General features: G+C 33.5%; 2 protein-coding genes across 3 annotated transcripts; one reads left to right on the top strand and one right to left on the bottom strand.

The window, feature by feature from the left end:
- Nucleotides 1–744: 744 nt before the first annotated feature.
- On the top strand, nucleotides 745–6,252 carry LOC107822530 (type IV inositol polyphosphate 5-phosphatase 11). The gene is made up of 8 exons (XM_016649089.2): nucleotides 745–966; nucleotides 1,069–1,231; nucleotides 1,487–1,617; nucleotides 2,246–2,322; nucleotides 2,427–2,552; nucleotides 3,980–4,167; nucleotides 4,546–4,683; nucleotides 5,873–6,252. Exons 1-8 carry the CDS (start codon nucleotides 929–931, stop codon nucleotides 6,071–6,073), a joined length of 1,062 nt encoding a protein of 353 aa, XP_016504575.1. The 5' UTR covers nucleotides 745–928; the 3' UTR covers nucleotides 6,074–6,252.
- Nucleotides 6,253–8,093: 1,841 nt separating this feature from the next.
- On the bottom strand, nucleotides 8,094–19,183 carry LOC107822529 (BEL1-like homeodomain protein 4). 2 transcript variants are annotated; one of them, XM_075232567.1, is made up of 7 exons: nucleotides 18,958–19,183; nucleotides 18,276–18,754; nucleotides 17,869–18,040; nucleotides 17,228–17,758; nucleotides 16,039–16,420; nucleotides 13,679–13,739; nucleotides 8,094–8,849 (listed from the first exon to the last, which is right to left on the bottom strand). In XM_075232567.1, exons 2-7 carry the CDS (start codon nucleotides 18,582–18,584, stop codon nucleotides 8,331–8,333), a joined length of 1,974 nt encoding a protein of 657 aa, XP_075088668.1. In that variant the 5' UTR covers nucleotides 18,585–18,754; nucleotides 18,958–19,183; the 3' UTR covers nucleotides 8,094–8,330. The 2 variants fall into 2 exon arrangements, with proteins under 2 accessions (XP_075088668.1, XP_016504574.2); XM_016649088.2 differs by having other exon boundaries at nucleotides 16,039–16,424; nucleotides 17,232–17,758.
- Between the last annotated feature and the right edge of the window lie 5,779 nt (nucleotides 19,184–24,962).

Raw genomic sequence — 24,962 nt, 5'->3', positions numbered from 1 at the left:
ACTGCAGCCTAGTCTTTCAATTTGACCTTTGACTATATTTCAAAATTCAATAAGCTAAGGCTGATTAATTAACTTATGAAACCTTCTCACGTTACTCCACTCATCAAAAGCCAACAAGTGTCCTCTTAATTTTGGTCCCCCCAATGACCTACCAACATTAATAGCTTTTGGAGGGACACGAAGCAACACCAATATTGAGAATCCAAAGGCTTAACATGAAATAAGCGTGCACAAGTTATTTTGCGTTTACACAAGGTTTGGGGGAGTCGCACCTCAAGAGCTGTAATGTAAACGGTCTATTCTACTGCAACAATTAGTTACTGCTTTCACGGCTTGATCTCGTGACTTATAGGTCACACGAAGATAACTTTACCGTAACCAAAGGCTTAACCTGAAGTGTCAACATAACCCAACAATAAAAATATAGTAGTAATATGAAATGATGAACTCAAAAAGTTAGAGGAGTATTTATACTGGTTTTCTTTAAAACTCAATAATTTGCATGGTCATGGCAAATTAAGGCTAGCTATACTAGAATTTTCTTGATCCCGAAGCTCATGATGTCTCTTTCGGATTTGTCACAATGTCTTTAAACATGTCGATGGCATTCTTACCTAACTTAATGACATATCAAATTCCAAGTACTGTCATCATCAAGTGACAAAGCATTTTATACATCTAATTATCGCCAAACCTTTGACTTCTTCTTCTTATTCTCTTTTTCCATGCATTATATTTTCTCGCCGCCCACTAGCTAGTACGTGTTTACATATATATATATACACACACACGCATAGAAAGAGAAGAAATATATAATTTTGAATCTCAAAAGTCAATCGATTCTGATATATCTTCGAACTTTGTGTTTTCCTGCTTAAGCGACTCTAGAATAATCCAGAGAACTGCATTTCTTTCTTTGTTCAATATAATGGAGGGGCTTTGTGTGAAGCTTTTTGAAGCTTCAAGGTTTGATCTACTTTCCTTTTTTTGCTATATTGTCATCAGTTTATGATGTAAAGTTAGTGAACGTTAATTAACTATTGTGGTTGATTTTTTAATTGGATGCAGAAAAAAGTATAAAATGAAGAGACGAAAAGCAGCAATGGGAATGGTAGACAGTTTTGAGGCGAGTCATGAAGGGATAAAAACTGTTGATATTCAGAAACGTTGTGAGTTTTCTGGAAGTTCTGATCTTTGCATCTACTTTGTCACTTGGAATATGAATGGAAAGGTAAATTTAGCACTTAATTAGCGGTCACAGTTTGTTGGTAAAGTTGCTGTCATGTGACTAGGAGGTTACGAGTTCAAGCCGTAAAAATATCCTCTTGTAGAAATGCAAGATAAGGCTGTATACAATAGACCCTTGTGGTCCAACCCTTCATCGGACCTCGCGCATAGCAGGAGCTTAGTGCAATGAACTATCTTTTTTTAATTTCTTCTTCTATTTTCCTATTTTATTTTTCACAAATTTTTGCATGATGTGAAGGTTCCATGCGAGGATATAGCAAAAATAGTTGGTGAAGAACGAAAATATGATCTATTGGTGATGGGTTTGCAAGAGGCTCCTCGAAACAACATTCTCAAGTTGTTGAAGAATACTTTGGCTCATACTCACATGTATGTATAAAAAAAATTTACACTCCTATTACTACAATTTAATCGGTCATAATAGGTTCTTATTATTTTTATTTTTATTTTACTATATATATCAGACATGTTAGGAAGAGTTACTTGTTGTAGTAGGTCAGCTTAATTTGATGATAAAAAAAATGTACATTATCCGTCACAAAATTTAAACTCTTCTCTCTTGTTTCTCTTTTTTATATTTTAAATATTCCAATATTTATGGAAAACATTATTGGGACCAATCATCTTTTCATAGGGTAGGTTGCATGCTTTTGAAATGGAAGGAAATAAATTAAAAGACGATAAGCTGAAACATGAATAGCCAGACAAGAAGCACCTTATAATTGATCTTTGACAATGACGACCCAACTAATATTCACGTGTTCTCACTCCAATTTATATTTTTGATTCTAGAAAAGTCGTGTATTCTCTGACATGCCGTATCTCATGAATTAACCTTCAAATTTTCGTGGTCACATTTTAAATTTTTAGGGGAAAAAAGAAGAAATGCATTGCATCAGACCACTAACTTAATATTATTGAAAAGTACTTGTCATAATTAAGATTAATTTCCTTATTATAGTATTATGACATTTTTTCCTTCATATTTGTGAGGAAGGCTATTAGGAAAAGCTGTAATGCAATCTCTACAGCTGTATGTGTTTGGCCCCAAGAATTCAGAGCAATTTACTAGAGGTATATTTTATTTCTTTATTTTTTTCAATATACTAAATTTTATGCTAATTGAATTGAATCTTGATTCTGTTGTTACTAATATTTGATTGGTTGACTTTATATAGAAGTAAAGGTGGATAAGCATGAAATTGGAGGATTAGGATGGTTAATCAGGAGAAAGAAAGGAGCAGTGGGTGTTAGAATTAGATACAAGGGCATACAAATGGTTTTTATTTCTTGTCACCTCTCTGGTAATTCCTTCTACTCTATTCCTCCTCATTTTAAACATACTAACCCGTTCAAAATTATATTTAAGTAAATAAAAGTGTATACTATTGTATTTTCTAATGATTGAATTTTTTTTACATAATGTGATCATACAATTATTTTGCCGCTAGTTCTACCTTCTTATTTAGACTTTAGAACTTGTATAGGCTTATATTCTTTGAAGGTAGTTTGTAGCTAGGCAGGTCGAATAATTGACCGACAATAGACTAATTGCTTAGAGTAGGTTGACAAATATACTACTAGAAAAACATTTTCATTCCCAAAGAAGAATATGGAAAATCCAGCTCTTTTTTGTTTGTGGGAATTGGGAAAGGAAATTCATTACGCAAAGTTGGTATCGTAAAAATTCAAAGTTTATTGACTTCCATCAAGTTTGGGCCTGAAAAATAGTACGGTCTAGTTAGTTTTCGGACTGGTCATTCAAAAATAATCAGCGTTTGCCAAGTCATTGAAAAATAGTTACTATTTTGCTGCAACAAATACCGGTCCACCATAATATACTGGAGTTCGGTGCGCCTGTGTATGAACTTCCAGCATATTATGCTGGACCGGTATACTTTGCAGGCACCAGTATAATATACTGGAGACTGAAACACCGATGCTCCAAACTCCAGTATATTATGCTGGTTATACTGGAACTCCAGTACATTACGCTGGAGTATTTTTTCGGATTTTGAACAGTGTTTTTGTTCAGATTTATCTTTACATGAAAAGTGGCTAAATTTCGATTACTTTTGAAACTGTGGCTATTTTTGAATGACCACTTGTAAATCTAGCTATTTTTGAATTTCTCCCAAAAAGTTTATATGGCAAGTTACATATTTGGTCGGTTGATCAAAATTAATTATATTCGATAGTTAATATAAAAAAAATACACTAGTATAAAATATATTGTATATTATATATTAATTAAACAAAAAATATGTATTTTACGGGCTATTATTTACTATGTAGTTTTCCCAATAAACTTAGATGTTGCCCACGACGCATCTAGGCCCAAACTTTTTGTGTCTTTGCTTCTATTCTTTTTTATTTGTTATAATAAACATTTAACCGTGGGACAAAAGAGTTTTTACCTTTGAAGTCTCATCAAAGTAATGCAGAGTAGAATTACAACCATTAGAGTCTCCAATATTTTTTTCTTATAGGTGGTCATAATTAAATCATTAAATAAAACTGGTGAATTTCATGTAGGAATTTGGAAATAATACCCTCTTTTACTGTCTCTTGGAAAAAGGCCAAAGGTAATCATAAATTTGCTACAATTGGCTAGAAAGGAATATATTACTCAGAGCTATAAAACATCATGATGTCTATTTCCTTTTTTTTTCAGCTGTTGACATTATTTTTCTGAATGATCATTTTTTTCTTCATTTGACTCCAACTGCAGCTCATGCTCGTAATGTGGAAGAGAGGAACAATCAGTTCAAGCATATATCAAACTCTCTCTTTTCCAAGAATACGAATCCTTATTCTAGACCAGCACAGCTTACTGTATGGTTGGGAGATCTTAACTACAGATTACAAGGCATCAATTCCTATCCTGCTAGAGATCTCATTCATGGAAATCTCCACGAAGTATGTATATTTCATATATTTAAGTTATATACGCTAAAGGGCAGCCCGGTGTACTAAGCTCCCGTTATGCGTGGATTTCCGGGAAGAGCCGAACCATGAGGGTCTTTGTACGCAGTCATACCCTGCATTACTGCAAAAGGCTGTTTTCACAGCTCGAACCCGTGACCAGTGACCTCCTGGCAACAAATTTACCGGTTACGCCAGGGCTCCCCTTCTTAAGTTATATATGCTGACAGTGCAAATTTTCTTAATGTATATAACTTAACTTTTCATATGAACTTCCTTTAGATCAACTTGGGTTTTTGGAAGGAAAAAGAAGGCTATTTTAAACAATTACTAACCTTCCAAATTTTTTGAATATTTGTTTGACTAAAGCAGATGCTAACTAGCAAAGATCAGCTTTTACAAGAAGCAGAAAGAGGTGAGATATTTAATGGGTATTGCGAGGGTGCATTAGCTTTCAAACCAACTTACAAATATGATATTGGAAGCAGCAGCTATGATACCAGTCACAAGGTAATTAATTAGTCTAAATCTTATTACTTCTTCTCTCCCAATTTATTTAACCATTTGATAGTTTAAAATGTTAATTTGACTTGCGTAGTTGTGAAAAAAAGGTTAAACTACTAGTTGAAAAGTTGATTAAATAGAGAAAAATCAAATTAAAGTACTATACATTGGTTAATCAAATAAGCTTGAGAATTTGAACTTACAAAAATTGTTTAAAGCATTACTTAAGCGAGATATATTGGAAATGACACCAAGTAACCACTTTTAAGCATGCTATTTAAAATATATCCACACTTTATAATGTACTTAAATATTAGATAATTTTGCTCAAATTTCAGGACACGATGTCCTAGACTTTAAACCTCAAAATCCAAACTTCAGGACATCGTGTCCTAAAGTTCGAAAATTATGACCCGAAATTTGAATCTTATGTCCTAAATTTTAGCCTAGTAGTTCAGAAATTCAGGACACTTAGTCCTGAATTTTAAATTAGCAGCTCAAAAATTCAGGACACTAATCTTTAAACTCATTATAAATTGGGAATATATTTTAAATAGCGGGCTTAAAAGTGGCTATAGCTGCACTTCATCCTTAGATATACGTAGAAATGATTCCTCTTTGGATAATAGGTACTGTAGCTGGTATTCTTGTAATCGGTTTAATAGGTATTTTCTTTTATGATTCATATTCCGGATTGGGTTCATCCCTGTAGTAATCGAATGAATTGAGTCGTCAACATGAAAGCGTAAGTACTCAACGGGATTCCCTTCTTTGTTTGTTTGATTCGAAGGAGAAGGGCCCGTTGAGTTCTTAAGAATCATAATATTTTTTTCGTTTCAGGTAGCCACTCTAAAGGGCTGCTATTTAAGAATTAGCCAGTGCATCCTGGATTTTAATTTTTCAGTTCAAGTTTTCAGTATAAAAATGTCCTGAGTTGTCCTGAAGTTAAAATTTTTAGTTTAAAATTTCAGGACAAAAATAACTATTGGATAATCCCTAAATAACACCCTTCAAAATGGCTATATGTACACTTACCCCGGATATACTAACATATGACTAAATTGAATAATAGAAAAGTACTGTGACCTATAAATTAGGATATAGGAAATATTTTCTTTTAATTACAAAACACTTAATTAAGGATTTGGTATCTTGATTTGACATTAATTGTTTTGTTATCTTTATCGTTAAACAGGTTAGAGTACCATCGTGGACAGACAGAATATTGTTCAAGATAGACAGTAACAAAATCAATGCAACTTTACATTCTTATGAAGCAATTGAAAGCATCCGCAGCTCTGATCATAAGCCAGTGAAAGCTCATCTATGCTTAAAATTGACAGATATTCAAACAACGGATTCACAAATCTTGTTGCAGAATCATCACACTGATTAATGCTTTATTCTTTAAACATTCTTTTATTGTTGTCCATTCATGTTTTACGACGGAGTTACGCATTCTTTTTTCCTGCGTCTTCGTGATCAACTGTAATTTTAAACCTTTGTTAGTACCGTCTTTGTCCAAGAATTTTTGTAAATTATATATGGTAACAATAAATTTGGTCTTTCTTTTCATGGCTTAATTCCTTTAAGATATACTTCGATAATGCATCTTCTTCTTTTAAAGGACAGGCTTTACTACTATATATAGTTTCTTTGGCTTATATATACCAACAGTTAATTTGAAATTTTTACAATGAGATCGTAGTAGAATATAACTTTCATATTTTGTCAGAATTGTTGTGGGGGGGACCATATAATGATTCAGTGATATGATTTGATTTTCGCAGTTATACATGAGGGGATACTTCTGGATATATAGTGCCAGAAACAAGAGAAACGTATCTCTAAACTAAAATTTGTACTCATCTGCTTCTTTGCATTGAATTTCATCCATGGACAGACTGTCCTCTCAAAAACAACACTATTAATTGGACGCATCTATCGGCAATGTACCCAATAATATTGGGAAGTATATATAACCCAATGTTAATATCTTGATAGTATATGAGAAGTGATAATTAACTTTGTTTAGTAAAATATTGTGATATTTGTGAGCAACACATATACTGGAAAATCAATGACCAGGAAAGGAGCCGATTCAGAATTTAGATGACATGAGTTTCGAGTCAAGAGAGTAACTTCTAAGAGGCATATCTAATTCTATATATATATATATATATAGTTATTGCGCGTATGTGTATAGTTCGACTGTCAAGTACTAGATTCTGCCTAATTTTAAAACTCACGGTTGGATCTGCCATAACCAGTGTAACTCGTGTCATGTAACGCAGTAACATGCCCTAAGAGATGATGCCATTTTGGTGTAAAGCCATTATTTTTATGCTTGTTTGAAAGCAACCATCCACTGAGTTGTTTAATGCTAAGTTGAGGGAAGCCGCAATTATTGTGTGAATGCTAACCAATCAAACCAAGACCAATAGTATTACTTAAGATTCATAAATTCCGACAACGACATATGTACTGATTTAGTGACATGTTACTCGCATATACCAATTAAATGATAACGCATTGCCATGCCTTTTTAAAAAAATTGAAGTATCCTAAGTTTCATAACTAATCTTCTAGAAATTGAAATACTTTAAAGCAATTTGGGAAAGTAGGTTAATTCTTTTGTTGGGAGTTGGGGGGAAGGGATTATTCCCCTTCTGATTGTGAAGTCTTTAACTTCTACTTCTTCCGGTCCAAAATAAGTGATTTTTTGATATTTTTACACATATTAAGAAATCCACCTTTTAGCATTAATTAGCAATGGAATTGACCATATTAACCTTTACTGTCTCACTTAAATACTCCTAACACATATTCCAACACTATTTACTCCAAGGACAATATAGAAAAAAAATAATTAATTCATTCTTGAAATCTGGAAAAAATCACTTATTTTGGACCACAAGAAAAAAGCCAAAAAAATCACTTATTTTGGACCGGAGAAAGTAGCTATCTAGACACAAGAATATTTTACTTGCCAAAAAAATACTGTTTTTGTAAATATATATGGCTTCTTCTTTTTTCAAAGTTTAACAAGAATTTTTTTTCTTATAGAGATGGCATAAGATATTGGTCAGTCCTCACAACATTTTTCCTTATTGACCCACATTAAAGAAAATACTACGACAAATTGTTATATACTAAAATCAAAAGGCTGCATATGATAATCTCAAATATTAAATGCTAAGAGTTGCGGATAATTTAGCTTAATATATTAATTGTCATATAGATGATTAGAGAATACAATAAGGACAAAGCGTAGCTATCTTCATCGGTATTGTTTTGTGATTCTGTTGAATAATTTGGCCAATGACAATACTCAACAATATTACTGATCAGAGTTCATACCTAGATTCATAAATAAGTATTTCAACAGCTAAAAAAAAGAGAAGAGCTACAGTATATATAAGCACATAGATATATTTGTGTATAACAAACTAGCCAACTATAGCACTCAACTCACTACATTTCCATAAATTATCCGCATGTCCTTTTTTGACATAATAACCTACGTATCAAATTCACCAAAATATTATACGATTACAATTCCCCATTTATACAATTGATATCCAAGTAATCCAACCTTATACACGTAATTGCTTACATTACTTTTCTTATTCCTATATCTTTAAAATTGTTGATTAATATGCTCCAAAGTCTCTTAATTGGAACTGAGTTGTCTTCCTTGGTACATTTTCCGAGTGCCGTAGTCCCAATGTGAGTGACACATCCCCAGCTGGCTGAGAACCAAATGCGGTATTTGAATTAGCAACCAAATCAGCCGCGTCGGCCGCCGTGAAGTAGCGGTTGACGGTGGTTGAAACGTCGTGTGTGGCGGAGGATGCGGTGGCGGTATCATCTTGAAGCATTACTAGTTGGTTTCCCAAGGCGTACTGCCTATAATTTATGATGTTCTTTGAAAGGTCTCTTTCATTAGCATTAAATTCGGATCTTACTGATAATGGCATTGTTGTTGTTGTTGCCGATGTAGCCATGTTGCTAATCTTGTCGTGCATTAAAGTTTGTGCAGACACTTGATTTTCTTGCTCCTCCTCTTCTTGATCTTGATCCGTTTCCTCTTCTTTTGTTTCTTGTTGGTACATCTCTTCCACCATAGGTTTCCACAACCGAACCCTAGCATTTATAAACCAATTTGATACCTGAAAATCGTAACAATTAGAATTTAAGTTCTATGCATTGACATTATAAATTTTTAAGAATTCAATGATAAGCCCATAAAATTTATAATTGATACGATGATATAATAAGATGTTAATTACACTGACAGGGTAAAACCTGTGAATGTATATTAACAATGACAGTGACCATATTAAGAATTCACTTTTAGCATTAATTAACAATTGAAAATATAACAAATACTCACAAGTTCTTTACTCCAAAAGCAACTTATGAAAAAAAATTATTCTTAATATCTAAAAAATCAAATATTATGAACCATAAATAAAATAAAAAATTAATTAAAACGGAGGGAGTAACTTTTATCACAAAGTTGAGGGGATCTAATTAATAGAGTGGATGAAGTCATAAATGCTAACTACTGCACTTAATTTGTTGAGGACACATTAATTACATGAGACCAAATTAATGCAAGAGTGACAGTATTTAAAAATCAACCGTGCAAATGTCCTATGCTAAATGAAGGGTACTGAAAATCAGACAAAAGTGTTGGATCTATCGCTCTGCCAGATACTTGCAGTAAATCAGAGGAAATGTGGCATCTATTTGTCAAATAGCTGCCTTTTACCTTTCCATTCTCAAATAGGATTACTGTACTAGCTACAGTAGTTAACAGCGAAATTAATAATCACATCCTTACGCTTAATTACACACAGCTTCAATTAACACCAGTTAAGTCCTTTGATAATGGTGCATTTAATATGACCTGAAATGTTTTCTTTATAAACCTATTAAGCTTGTAGTATTTTATTGCTTTAAATAGACAAATATCTTACAATTAATTGTGAATAGAATTATAAATCTACTATAAGTAGGTCACTGATGCAGCTACTAGGAGCACCACCTATCGTAGCTATAGGGAACAACATGGGGTGATCAGTGTATTAGCTAAAAGAAGGTGCTTAGAAGAAGCTCTTTGACAGACTAAGCTACTAGGGACAGGGGCGGAGCTGAAGCTCGACTACGAGTTCAACCAAACCCAATAATTTTTACTTAAACATTATATTTATATTAACAAATTCATTAAAGATGTACAGATATTATGTTTTGAATTCAGCTATTAGCACTTAAAGTCGTGTCGTTTTAAAATCCTAAATTCATAAAATTAAAATATTAGCTCCACCTCCAACGAGGGAGGGGCACCACCAAGAATTCATGTATGATGCAACCACGGCAACACGACCCATTAAAATTCTACAATTGGGGTTTGGGGTGGGTAGCGAGTAGGCAGACCTTACCCCTACCCCGATAGAGCAGAAAGACTATTTCTGATAGACCCACGGCTCAGGAAGGCAGAAAGAAAACGAGAAGAGACAATATATCAGTATCGTCAATAGAAACTATAAATCTAGTAGCAACATCATAAAAATCATAAAATAGATGACATGCAATAACAATAACCAGTAATTAAAGCCCGGAGCTATGAAAAACAGAAGGATAGTATGGACACAACCTTAACCACTGTCCTTCTGAGATCATCCCTATCAAACTAGCCGCACCCCGGTACGAAGTAGAAAAAAGCTCGACTACCTCCTAGCTTACAACCCTAATGCTCGACCCCCACACCTTCCTATTAACGGTCATGTCCTCAGAAATCTGTAGCCATGCCATGACCTGCCTGATCACCTCTCCCCAATACTTCTTAGGCCGCCCTTTACCTCTTCTCGTATCCACCAAAGCCAACCGCTCACACCTCCTCACTGGAGCATCAGGGCTTCTCCTCTGTACGTGCCCGAACCATCTGAGCCTCGCTTCCCGCATCTTGTCATCCACATGGGTCACGCCCACCTTCTCCCGAATATCTTCATTCCTAATCTTATCCATCCTAGTGTGCCCGCACATCCACCTCAACATCCTCGTCTCTGCTTCCTTCATCTTCTGGATATAAGTGTTCTTAACCGGCCAACACTCTGCCCCATACAACATGGCCAATCTAACTACCACTCTATAAAACTTACCACAAAATATATTATATACTACTCCATCCGTTCCAATTTATGTGAACATGTTTGACTGCGCACGAAGTTTAAGAAAAAATAAAGATTTTTGGAATTTGTGGCCCTAAACATGTCAGAAACGAGTCCAGAGTATTTGTGTGGTTATAAAAGCTTATCACTAATGATAGACTTAGAAGTTTAAGCTAAATTATTTTCAAATTTAAAAATGGATGATTCTTTTTGAAACGGACCAAAAAGGAAATAGATTCACATAAACCGGAACGGAGGGAGTACAAGTTTTCCTTAAAGAATTGTCCTAATAATTTAAACACGTGGCTTATAAGACTCACTAGATAAGTTTAAATGCAGGATATTGTCCTCATCCCTCTATATTAGGAAGTTTAGAATACAAGAACGGCAAGCATTCCGCTTCTAAAACAAGATTAAAGTGTCCTCTCGCATCAGAAGGCCTAGAATACCCGTCAATGAAGAGTGTCATTAACAAATTAAGGGAGTCCTTTTCTTTTTTTTCACGGCTAAGTTTGCTCATGAATAATCCACGTGTGGCTGCTAATATGATCATCTCCAAAAAATTTGCCTTAATGTGTGGTAGATCAACTATAAGAAGGATATATGTGTGGGGAGAAGACCCTCACTAAGTTACTGATAAATAATAATCTGATATTTTTATATGTCTATAGTGATTAAAATGTAATTGTGAGTATTAATGTTGAATATAGCTCTTAAAATTGCTGAATTAGAGTGTGAAAATGTCATTTCGTATAGTATAATGTATTGAGTTCAAATGGAGAGCCAGCGGAGGATGTTTTGTTGTTTTAAATTTCCCTCCCTCTTTTGTTTTTGAATATTATGTACAAGATGTCAAGACATAAACGGATAAAAAATCAACCAGGAAAATTCTATCGTGTAATATGAAGCATAATTAGTAGTAGTAATATTATCTTGTGAAACAAAAAAAAAGGTACATTTGAGTTAAGAGTGTTAATTAGGAGCATTATTGGAAGGCAGTAAAATTCATTTTGAAGTACTTAAGGTGATCTATATGTTGGATTGACACTCAAAGCTTTGATGTTTTATTTGAAGTAAATTTTAAATAACACAAGAACTTAACTATATAACTATTGAACCAAACACTTGAGAAACTCTATTTGTATGAAAAATACCTTTCTTGTCCTGAATGTGCCATTGGATAAGTACCTTTAGAAAACCACAAAGTACTCAAGCACTGAGCCTTAATGTTGCTATAATTTTACAGCTATCTCAGATATTACTCCAGATGATGACATATGTAAATAGTATTACCAATAATATACACAATCTTAAACCTGGTGGTATTGAATTTTCCACAGGTTGCTGCTATCATATGATCATATTATGCGTTCACATTCAACCGTAGTTTTGGACTAAGTTAGAAAGTATAGTATATTTTTCCTACCCGAATTATTTTTCATTAACAAATATTTAGTGTCACATCAAACATGCACGTCCTAACTACCTATTCAATAATGTTTTATAAGGGCTAGGCTTTTTATGTAATTTATATTCGTTGTTTATAGCTATATTGCTGGTAAAGAAGTCAGTAATTAACAGCTTCAGATTAGTTTTATACACATCATATATAACGTGAGAATTATCTTATTATTCAATCAAATGTTAAAACTAGTCACTACTGTCAGAACTAGACGTGGAAAAGTTGCAAATGCCTGCTGCTGTAAAAGATAACGTAACATGAAAGCCTATATACCAAGTTAATTTCACGTAGAGCTACTGAAACTTACCCACCATAACAGTAAATTATCAAAAGTTTAGGACATTAAAGTAGCATATGTAACTTTACCCACTATACTTACATTTTTGTTTTCCAACATTAATTTTATTTACATTCCTATCTTGATGGATTAAGGCACTCGAAAATAAGTTTTTCTTTATAGAAGAAAATAAATAAGTAGTTATCAAACTAATTAGAAAGCAAAATGAATATTCATAGGCTCGATTAAAAAAAAACAAAAACAAAAAAGAAGAGCTTTTGATGGTTTCCCTTTTAACGATAATTATAAGAAAAGAAAACGTAATTATGTGGCATCACCTCTGATCAAAGGTATCCTACGGTCTGTCATCCTACTCCCCTACAAAATCTTCTTAAAATAGTAGCAGGAAGAATGCACTGAAAAACTGGTTTGAAAAGGTCAAATAGTAGTAGTAGTAGTACTAAAATAGAAAAATGTATCTTCTACTTAAGGTGCAACCTCACCAAATTCATTTCTTTTACTTTTTTCTATCATCTACCTTTTCCAGCCCCAAGGATAAAAAATCACGAAGGAAGAAAACACTAGGTTTAAGAAAGAGTTTAATTTAAAGCAGATCAGGATCCACGATTTAAATTCAATTAGTTCAACTTTGCATAATTTTTTTTTATAATAGTAGAGTTATGAGTTCAAATCTAATATTCGTTAAAATTTTAATATATATATATATATATATATATATAGAGGACGGCGTGATGTATATATACACACACTTCATATCGAAAGTTTTGATATCAGATGAACTCATAACTAATTGACTACATTCGCATCTAACTTAAATTGTAAAAACAATTTACACTATCAGATATTTTATAGGACAACTTGAAGTAACTATTCATACTAAGTGAAAAAATTATACTAGTATTCCTTATAAGTAAAAAAAAAAAAAAGATAAAGGATAGAGGACATGCGCCAAGGGAAAAGGTAGCGCAGATAAATGACTACAACAACAAAGATGAGTTATCCTTTTCAAGAGATATGACAGCATCTGATATATAGTAGTAATAGAGAAAAAGATGTAATGAGTACCTGATTTTTGGATAAACCAGTCTGCCTAGACAACAAATGCTTGTCTGCTTCACTTGGATACCTGAATACACAAAGGTGTAAAAAGCAAAGGCTTATAATGACATCACTTTCCTCCCATTTCATAATCCGACAACAATCCTCAATACAATTCTTGCATGGCAAAAGTTCATATCTTCTGCTGCTCTGTCTGCACTAATCCATATATAAGATTCCAATGCATCTCTTCCTACAAATTCCATATTCACTGATTCACCCACCAACCATGTCTAAATTTATGTTTTCTCGAATTCTTCAAATATAATATTTTTGAAGGATTCAATATAGGCAGTGACGGAATCACATTCAACCAAGGGGCCCCTTCGCCGAAAAGTAACACTATATTGCTAAATAAATTTTTATGTTTTATGAATATTTACTATATGTTCACTTCCCTTAACTCTTCGGTATATCTACCTTTTTATATTTTGATACCTCTTGGTGAAAATTCTGGTTCCACTACTTAATATAAGTACGACAATATTCTAGAGAGTCCGAGCAACATCGATCTCAATGACATCCAATTTGCAAACGTTTTCTTCTTAATTAAATGATCTATCTATTGTATGATGTAGATTATTGTTATAGATATATAAGAGCTGGCAAGAGGTTCTAGATTCAAATATTACCGTTACTAAGAAGTTTAAAATATTTTCACATGTTATCCATGAAAAATAATTAGATATACTTGAGAGGCGTGTTCAAATATAATATATTCAATTATTAAAAATGTACTCTCTCAGGCTACTTAAATATGTAGATGATGTGATCTCATTTAATCATGAATATTAGCACATAGTTATAGAAGTGATAAAGAATTGTTTTATATATATATATATGGTTGAAATTTTATACCGAAATGATAGGGGCAAAATTAATAATTTTTAACTCATTTATACCTAAATGATATGAAATCACTTTAGAGAAGTACTATCTAAAAGACATGTTTCTCCATGAAATGATCTCTAAAGAGCACTGTTAGTAATGTAACTGATCATTTTCTACTTGCCATTTGCTATTTTTTTTCTTCCTTTGGAGATGTTTTTTGTTATTCTTCCTTTTGGATTTGTCATTTGTGCTACAATAATGTGCATAATAAAGAACAATAATAATTGAATCAAAGAAAGAAAACTTTTCAAAGATTAATAATAATTGAATCAAAGAAAGAAAACTTTATTGTTGGACAGAGAAACTCTTTTAGCAAGCATATTTTGACTAAACTATATTAAGAAAATATGGAACCACCTCATAAAACTCTTTAATAAATTACCTAAAAGAATAAGTGTTGAAAATTAAGGACAATTGGATCTCTTTTCTTATTGTATGGAGTAGTTCTAAAATAGAGGACTGTGAAAATTAGTAATTACTTATACAAGTGCTTGACAAAAAGTGTGTTATGATTATGCATAAATTTGAGGCATAGGCAAAGTCAGTCCTCCCCTTAGAAGGAAATATGAAATCTTCCCTTTCTCTCCTGACAAAATAAAAGATACGCATTTGGTAATTGAGGGGCCGGAGACTATCTGATTTTTCCTCAACAACCCAAAATGAAGGAAGAAATGGGAATATATATGCACATAAAAGGCCTAGAGATGTGTCATGTGTGATGAAAGATTTAACTTATATACGGTAACAATATAATATAAATATTGTTTATATTATAAGTGTTTTATCTTCTTGTAGGAAGTTAGCTACTTTATTTTCCGATTTACTAATCCCAATTACTATGGAAAGTATATATTATTATTATTATTATCTTTTAAGAGACTTGACCATGTAAAGGTTCAGAATAATAAGGGCAGTGCAAAAAGAATTTTGCGTTCACGCGGTATTTAGGGAAGGGTCGCACCTCAAAATGGTGTGAGGTAGGCAGTCAGAAGCAGATGTAGTGTTCTACCGACGAGTTCGATTGATCTCATAACTTTCGACACAGTAAGAATTTGTATATAAATATTCATTAAAATTAAAAAAATACGTAGTAGATATGAATCTATAACTAGAAAAATATAATGAGTTCAATGCTAAAAACTTAAAAGTTGAACTCATAGAGTTTAAATCATGGATCCGCCCCTGTAGGCAGCCTACTCTTATACAAGAATAGTGGCTAATTTTATGGCTTGAATCGGTATCCTATAGGTGAGACCGAGATAATTTGACTATTGCTCCAAGACTACCTTCCTAAAGGTTCAGAATACTAAATATGAAATTTTTTGTGAACCTTTAAGCAGTGTGCATGTGATACGTAGCAGAGTATACTGTCTGCGCCGCAGGCACCAAATAGAAAGCAGAAAGAAAGATAAAGAGAGTGAGAGTGGAGAACGTACGGATGAAGAAAATGCTCAAAAAGCCATGCCCTTAAAACATTAACAGATCGTTCAGGCAACCCTCTTTGCGGCCTCCAAGCATCAGAATCCAACATTCCCATTTGGTGAAGTGCCTTTTGCTGCCTCAACTTTTGGTCAAGCATTTTCAACCTCGGCGTCTCTCCTTTAGTCAAACCACCACTTCCCGTCACATCTTTCTCCCCAAGATACTTACATGTCTGCTTCAGCTGAGCTACAATGGCATCTTTTATACACCTAAAATGCCGCGACATCGCCTTCTGTGCTAACGCCGTGTACGGCGCTGCTGCCCCATATCCGATCATTGAATCAAATGAGTTCACCATCGCCTGCATTTGCTCACAGTAACGCGTGTATCTTGCATCTACCTGTTAAGAATAATATTAGTACACCCAAAAAAATGTTTTTTAATTATATCAAACACATGGTGTGCAATTGTGCATAGATCTGAAAAAAGCCTAAATGATGGAATATGCGTAGCACGAAGCATCGTTGTGTTGCACTTTTCCAGCAAAAGATCAAAGCCGCGGCTTCACATTTGTTATAAAATTAATTTACTGACATCTTCTTAGTACTACAGGGAATTTAATGAACGTGGGGAGCAATTGATATTGTGTGGCTTGTTGTCGGATAGTGGATTATTTAAACAGATTTTTCAAGATTTTAGCAGTGTACTATTTCCTAAAATGACACTTTAACAAAGGTTAAGCATAATAGGAAACCATCATTGTAACAAAATTAAACACTGTTGGCCTCAATAATTCACGATTATATATATAAAAAAAGACCTCAATCTGGAAGAAAGAATCAAGAAATGGTCCCAAATGTAGCAGTTGATAAATCATTAGCTTCTTTTAATAACAAAATTTTTATTAAAGATTTTTCCTAATAGCTTCCTAAATACTAAACTACAACCTATAATGGGGGCATGTCGTTCGTTGCTCGACATGTACCCTTCCCTTATGGTAAATCGTGTTAAGTGACACGTAAAAAGTGCAACAATAATAATTAAAACGTAATTAGAGGTAAGGTGTAGTACAAATCCTATATTAATCTAATGTCATTAGGTAATCAGCTTTTGTCTATTTTTGAAAATGGACCCTTTAACAAGCTAGTTTTTGACGTTTTACTAACAAGAAAAAGAGAAAGGGATAAATTATAAAGAAGTTACATGCCTCATCTAGCATAGATAACAGCTTGATTTTTCTCCTTTGATATTCAGATCTTTCAGCAGCCGACAATGGAGGATGATCTTTTAAGGAACCACGATCTTCACTCTCTGTGTTGGAATTAGGGTTTTCATCTTCATATTTTTTGACCCTTTGGTTCTTGAAATTTCCCCTCCCAACACAGCAAAATTCTTCTAGTAATTCTTGAGCAGCTTTTACATATCGGGAATTTCTGAGAACATTTGTCATTCTAGGAGATGCTGCTGCATATCCAACATGAACTTGATGATTACTGTGTGGAGCAGTACGATGATCCATAATTACTCCTGAATGTAACAGTTGATGGTGGTTGTTGTTGTTATTAATCGCTCCGAATAATCCTTGATTATTGTTCAAGTAAATTCCTCCATTTCCAATCCTTAAATCCTCCAGTTTTGCAGCTGCTTCAAAATTCCTAGAAAGTGACAAAGATAGACCTTGACCATCTACTACCCTCCCAATTCTTGTAGAATTGTCTTCTCCACTACTACTTCCTGTCGAAAACATAATTATGGTATCAGAGCTGGCAGAAGTCTGAGTTAGAGTTTCACCATCACCCTTTATTAAAAAGAATTCTGAATCATGTGAGAGGCGTGTTGAATACCTGGAACCCATGTGAACTGAGATGGAGGTTCCACAGCTGTGGAATTAAGCAAGTGAAATCCTTGATGATGAAGAAGACTGTTAGTGTCTGCTGAGTTGGGAAGTAACATGTGAAGTGAAGACGATGAGCGAGGTGGAGATGACGCTTTAATATGAGAATTCATGAGTGGTAGCTGCATGAAAATTTCCGGTGTTTCAATTAGCCATAAAAGAGAAGAAAAAAACCTTCTACGGTAGTAAATAGAGTTGAAGTAATCCAGTGAGAGTCAAGGTCAAGGTTGATTGATAAGAATCCCATTAAAAATAATTGATCTAATTGCGCTTTCAGTCTCCAAATTTTTGACGATTACTGCTCCAATATTTGATGAGTACATAGTCTTATCTAATTAATGATTACCAGTTAATTACCTCAACTTCGTTTATTGATGGTGGAAGCAGCTGCTGCTGCTCCTTTTGTGGCCATTGCCGATAATTACTTGATTGGATCTGATCATCCAAAATGTCCGTGGCGGCTTTCCGCCACGCAGACGGGTAACTGATAATCTCCGTCAACATACCTCCGCCGTCATAAACCGCACCTGACGGCTCTTCTACTTGCTGTGGCGGTGGCGGAAGTGGCTCAAAGCCTTGTATTCTTAACATGTCCTCATGCTTCGTCGCAGATCTCTCATATACACTAGAGAAATTGTAAAATCCTTGTTGAAAACTTTGGGACATCGAATTTTCCTTTTGAGGAATTAAGTTCTCAAGGAAGGTATACTAAGCTTGTAACTTTTGCCTATGTATTAAAAGAATTATTTGAGTCCGTTCATATGGTTTTATCTCATCTATATATCAATAGATGAGCTTGTTTGAGAGTTGAGACCAGACCATTTCTTGTCTTGAAGCTGCTCAAGTTAAAAAAAGAAAAAGAAAAAGAGAGAATATTGTAAGATTTATCAGTACAAAAAAAGGTCAAAAAATAGAATGAAAATGAACCAAAAAACAAGCATAAACCGCTCAACAAATAACATATATGAGGAGTTGAAGGTATGTGAAAAAAATCCATTTGATTTGGTTGATAATAGATAAATTGAAGTAGAATAAATACCAGTAAAAGATACAAGGATGAGTAGACTTCAGCCTTGAATAGAATTCAAGAATTTTTTTTTCTATGTGCAAATCTTGTAAGGGTTTGATCTTTGTTGTTGGATATAGGAAACTCCTTTAATGGAAACTGAGTATTATTTCTCAATCAAATAAGAAACAAAGACAGAAGAAGAGAATGGGTCGCCTTCTCTCTTTCTCTTCACTATCACCTCCCTTCGCTTTCACCTAAACTTTTTTATATCTAAGATATATAATATAGTATAATATAATTACCAACTTATCATTTGTATATGTGCTTTTAAAGTATAAAAAATGTAAAAGAAACAAGTGGTAGTGAAAGTCACTGCTAATAAAGGTTGAAATTTTGTTATCCTATGAAAAGCACTACTTCCATAGTTCAAGGCTTTGTTATACCACTTCTTTTAATTGTTTTTACTAATATATATATCTTTCCTTTTTTTTTTCTATAATTAATGGGAAGTCTCCTTTATAAGGCACGCACACAAGGTAAGCATACATTAGTTTATTTTTATATGGTTTTTAACCTTACAAAAAGGGTTTAGTGATATAAACACCACTTTTGGTGACACAAGTTAAGCGTATCTTTATTTGTTTATTGTTTCCCTTTCTGAAAATTTAAATGGTTCTTCATTTTTTAAATCCTTCTTTCGTACACCATTGAGAGGTTGGTTCTTAATAATGATATGAAATTACAATTAATGATCTATGCGTTTAATTGAACTAATATCTACTACTTAATTGGGCAATATGCATTCCTCGTTAGAAATTCAATTTTTCTGGTGCGTCAACATGTTCTTTGTTTAATTTTCCTTAAAAACATTGTTAGGGCAGAGGAAAGGGTGGTAGGATATGAATATAGGGAGAAGAGAAGGGAAAGATTCATGGACTCAAATTTTACACCTCTAATATGCAAAAATAAATAATTCGAGTTACTATTGCATCCCTCTATAGTTAAGTGAAGAAATGATCTTCTATGACTAGTTACAATTTGATTATATAGAAGAAAATGTCTTTACAAAGATAGCCTGTATGTTTTATTCACTGATCTTGTGCGTTATACTTTACCGATCTCATGTGAAAAGGGTCATATAACTAAAGGAACATTAGTAATGGACCATAAAAATTGATCTTCCTGCTCTAAATTCCTATGCGGATTTCATTCTAAAACACTTTTAGTTTTTGTTCCTTTCCCATTTGTAAGGAGAAAAAGTGAAATTTCATTTTAGTTACATAAAACTGTCATTTTCAGAAATCAAATTCAAGCAAGTATATATAACTATATAATTAAGCAGGCAGCAAGCAAGCATAAAATGCAAACAATAGTGTAATTCTCCTTTACTCAGAGTGTAGGCTCTTTAGTGAAAAAGAATTTCGGCTTCCTTTTTTTTTAAAGGAAAAAGGAAAATAAACCACTATCCTAACTCCTAACATTATTATTCCAAGTAAGCAAGCTAGTTAATGTCATCAACAAGTCAATCATAGCCTGTTTACTACATTCTTAAAAGGCAAATTAAAGCACTTTCAAAAACCAGTAGTGAGCATAAAAGGGTGTGCACAAACACTAGTTGTCAAAGAGAGTAACAGCCACGTAACAGTAGTACAAGTGATATGTCGTGGTAGAGCGGTAGGTATTCTTTCATCTTTTATCAAAAGTCTCTTATTCGAGCCGTAAATATGAAGTCGTATTTATTATGTAACGCTTTACCCTCTAATATGGTGTTTCCCAACGTGAATCCAAACTTAGTCAAAGTTCAATACGGATATCAGAGATCGGGTGAAAAATAAAATAAAAGTAAGAGTGATAGTAGTAGTAATTTTCATACGAAAGGGACCACTCTTTTGGTGTCGGAGAATGCCATGAGGTGTTCTTTCCGACTGATCAGATGAAGCTACAACTGTTGCCTCTCTCTGATCTAAATTATTATGAGCCTCTTTGTGGGGGACTACTTTTATTTCTTAATTTTTTTATTTCTTGAAAAAAGTTGTGTAGATGGTGACATCCACCATCATCTTATCGTGCCCCAAGTTTTAGAATTTAATTTGATAGGAAGTAGTTCTATGTTTGTCTTAACATATACTACTGTAATAATTTTCATAGGGTTAGCCGATCATTACAGCTTGTTTGGATGGTTGTTACGCATTGTATCGTATCGTATTGTTACTTTAAATACAATGTTTGTTTTGATTGTTACTTAAATTTTATTATATCGTATCGTTAAATTCGTCGTTACATAACGACGAAATGTGCCACTTTATGTGACGACCGATTTGGTATGGTTGCGTCGTTACCTTGTCTTTTTCTCTCAATCTCACCCTTTATTATTATTAAATTATTTTATTTTATCATTTACCATATCTTTTTATATAGTAATTTTACTTTGCACCATAATTTTACTTTATAATATTGCAAGTTTATTCTTCATAATACTGGTACGTGATATCATAAAACGATGGCAAACGACACAATCTATCCAAACATTGTATTTATTAAACGATACAATACGATACGATACATTATGAAACAATGCGTAACAACCATCCAAACAAGCTGTTAGGGAAAAAAAGTACTACTACTTTTTTTAACCAACGAAAATATCATGAAATTCGTGGATTATTATCTCACCACACGTGATATCGGCCAATGGAAAAAGAAATTTTATAAAAGCCTTAAAAAATTGTCACTCGTCAAGGAAAAGAAAAAAAGAAGACTTAGGTCACTCAATGAATCTGTCAAACGTTACTTTCTCTGGTCGAAATTAGTATTAAACCCTAATATATGCAACTTCACTCTATCTATCCCACCTAATGCTCTCATCTCCTTTATTTTCTTATTAATCTGATAGTATTTCTGATCCGACGCATTTAAAGATTTTAGTAATTTGTTTCCCTTAATTTGGAGAGCAAATTCAAAATTTAAATTTGACGATTTCGACTTTCAAGAGTTTTAGAACTGAATATATTTTGCTTTTGAAAATTATGAGTTTAGATTTAATATTTTTTAAAAAATTTATTAATTTATAATTCGTAAGATTCAATATAGTTGAACCCGATGTTGAATGGTTTGATCCGCCCTGATCTTTAGCCATGGTCTCCTGAGACAGCCACACATAATAGTGATCAAAATATACTCCATATTATAAACGTTTACTAACTTTTGGAGCAACAATTCATTCATTAAATGAATTTATTTATTTTAGTGAAACACTATATACATGTTTTAAGAAATGTGATTTGGTTTAAATCATATGTGAATTTATAGATTTCCCTTTCAAAGAAGCTGCAGTTGGTTCATTTTCTGATTAAGTCCCAGGATTCATTTTTCCCTATGTAAACATCCTTTTACGCACATATTGCCAAAAAGACAACAAATATAAACAAAGAAACCCACTGTTGGGATTAAGCAGTTGAAATTTTCTGTGTCCTTAACACACTCGAGTCAGCACATAATTAAAAAAATATCCAATACAAGGCAAAATCTAGGCATTTTATAATTGAACAACTTGTCTCAGTAACCATTGGTTTGGCAACCACGAGAGAGTTGGTAAAGGGGGTCCATTTGGATTTTCATTTCTCTACTTCGTGTAATTATATGATTGGATTCTTTTATTGCATTCTTTTAATGACAATTTAACTCACAACAACATTCTCATGTCATGTCTTATATTTTATGTTTAAAATAATTGAAATTCAATACTTTAAAAAGCATACCAGCTTGTCATGAGAGTTCGATTTCATCAGTCTAGGAATAATTATTTACGAATAACCAGTTACTCGTGTTTTAGAACTAGTAAGTTAGGTAACGAAATGAGCAATAATGCAAAGATTTTATTTGATAAATCAAGGAAAAAACTATGTTAAAATGTAACATTAAAATGATTTCAATTCAAGGCAAGATTGAATTCTTATAAATATTGCAACTGTTGAAAATATTATTAAATAATAATAATAATAATAATAATAATAATAATAATAATAATAATAATAACAATTTAAATGTTTAGATGAAATTATTATACATTCTACATTTAGGAGCAATAATAAAATTATCCTCGTGTGACCTATAGGTCACGAGTTCGAGTCGCCGAAACAACCACTAATGTTTGCATTAGGGTAGACTATCTACATTACACCACTTGAGGTGTGGTTCTTCCCGGACCCTACGTGAATATGAGATACTTAAGCTCCACCCTACTCACTCTTTGCCCTAGATGAAATAAAAGTTAATATGGTGTTTGATGTTTTATACCTCAATACCACACAAGAGGGAGGGTGATTTGTGTGGTGTCCAATATTTCGCGTGCACAGATTATAGAAGGACTTGGTTCTTCTATGTGTTCCTTGTACTATTGTTGCGGAATAATAAATGCAGAGAGTAAAGAACACAAGGATTTTTATGTGGAAAATACCTGGCTCAAAAAGTGAAAAAACCACGACCTACTACCCAGTAGAATTTTCTCCAAATACTTCACCACAACTCTGAGCCAACAACAAAGTTTACAAACTCTTGCAAACCTAAGGATTGACTCTAACCCTTGTAGCAACTAGCCATAAGTTGTTACGACTTCTTCAAGTTAACTCTAACTTGAATAATACAACTCGAGTTTACAACCTCTTGCAAACTTAAGGATTAACTTTAACCCTTATAGCAACACGTCATATGCTGTTGCGACTACTTCAAGTTAACTCTAACTTGAAAGATACAACTCAAATACCTAGTACAATTTGCTTCTTAGAAAGCTGAAAGGTACAACTCAAAACGCCTACTATATTTTGAACTAGAAATAAAGAAAGACTCATGAAACTCTTTATGGAGCTGGTTCTTCAATCTGGTTCGTGTAACTTCAGGATCACACTCTTAAATCTCGCCGGAACTGCTCACAAAATGCCTTGCTATTTTGCTCAGTTCGTGCTTAACTTCAGTATGTGTGCATCACCTCTAAAAGAGAACATAACTGATATATATAGAGTTAGTAAATAAAGATTAACTAGAGTTCTAATGCTTTGCTCTTCCTTAGTGGAAGAATTCTAATCAACTTCAACTTCTAACTCTTCCATTATCTTGGATAGAGTTCTCTTAAAGTAAGGAGTCCTGCTCCTTATCAAATATGCAACCTTTTCGTTCAGGGAATATTAGATATAACCACTTATACTTATCCCTTTCACGTGCAAGCCTTTTGCTTGATTCTGTCTGTCACTGGTATACACTGTCCATGGACCTGGTTCATGTATGTGTTCTTTTGTCAATTATTAAAACCAACTTCACTTGGGCTAACAAATTTCCCCTTTTTGATGATAACAAACTCTGTGCTTTTCATAAGCATAGGCCCTGTTTCAACTCAGCTCAATATCAATGCAAAGTTAGAATATTTTTCCTTTTTAAAGTCACTAATCATCAAGGACCAGGTTCATTAGGTTATAAACATCACAGTCCAGAGTAAAAGCACAACCTAATTCCCCCTTTTAGCATCATCGAATAGTTGCATAATATGTGAGATAACCAGATTTTAATAGAAATTACTCATGGCCACTGGGGCTACTTCAAATGCAATCATGGATTTAAGCATCATCTATCAATCTAAGGATATTAGCCATCTAAGAAATATCAACAAACAGTTAGAGCAAAAGGTAGTAATTTTCATTGATTGATAAGATACTACCACAAAGCATAAAAAGAAATAAGAACACTAGATCATGAGCAAAAGAACAAAAAAAAATTCCCGAACTGGGTCACTGGTTGATCTACGCTAGGCTAGGAGGCTTAAGGCTGGGAAGGACCATGTTCTTGATTTTTGGCTTGGATCAGTTTCAGCATATCCTGAAGAATGTTATCATTCTTCTCCTTCTCTTTTGCCAGCTCAGCTCGGAGAGCATCTCTCTCAATATCTACTTCAGCCAACCTCTTCTTCAGCCTATCAATCTCAGCATCCTTACCCCACTTTCTTCCACCAAAGCTCACACTTTGCTGTTTACTGGTACCTTATTGGA

Source organism: Nicotiana tabacum, chromosome 16 (assembly GCF_000715075.1).
Source record: "Nicotiana tabacum cultivar K326 chromosome 16, ASM71507v2, whole genome shotgun sequence".
Lineage (NCBI taxonomy): Eukaryota > Viridiplantae > Streptophyta > Magnoliopsida > Solanales > Solanaceae > Nicotiana > Nicotiana tabacum.
Note: the sequence above shows the minus strand (reverse complement) of the source record. Positions and strands in the feature narration are given on the sequence as shown.

What these genes read in the sequence shown, in the direction of transcription:
- LOC107822529 (XM_075232567.1), bottom strand. Translation starts at nt 18,584, where the DNA reads ATGTCCCAAAGTTTTCAACAAGGATTTTACAATTTCTCTAGTGTATAT. An exon ending in TCAGTTCACATGGGTTCCAG is followed by an intron (nt 17,759 to 17,868) that starts GTATTCAACACG and finishes TGTTTTCGACAG; the next exon opens with GAAGTAGTAGTGGAGAAGAC. An exon ending in ATCTATGCTAGATGAGGCAT is followed by an intron (nt 16,421 to 17,227) that starts GTAACTTCTTTA and finishes CTTAACAGGTAG; the next exon opens with ATGCAAGATACACGCGTTAC.
- LOC107822530 (XM_016649089.2), top strand. Translation starts at nt 929, where the DNA reads ATGGAGGGGCTTTGTGTGAAGCTTTTTGAAGCTTCAAG. An exon ending in CTTGGAATATGAATGGAAAG is followed by an intron (nt 1,232 to 1,486) that starts GTAAATTTAGCA and finishes CATGATGTGAAG; the next exon opens with GTTCCATGCGAGGATATAGC. An exon ending in TTCATGGAAATCTCCACGAA is followed by an intron (nt 4,168 to 4,545) that starts GTATGTATATTT and finishes TGACTAAAGCAG; the next exon opens with ATGCTAACTAGCAAAGATCA.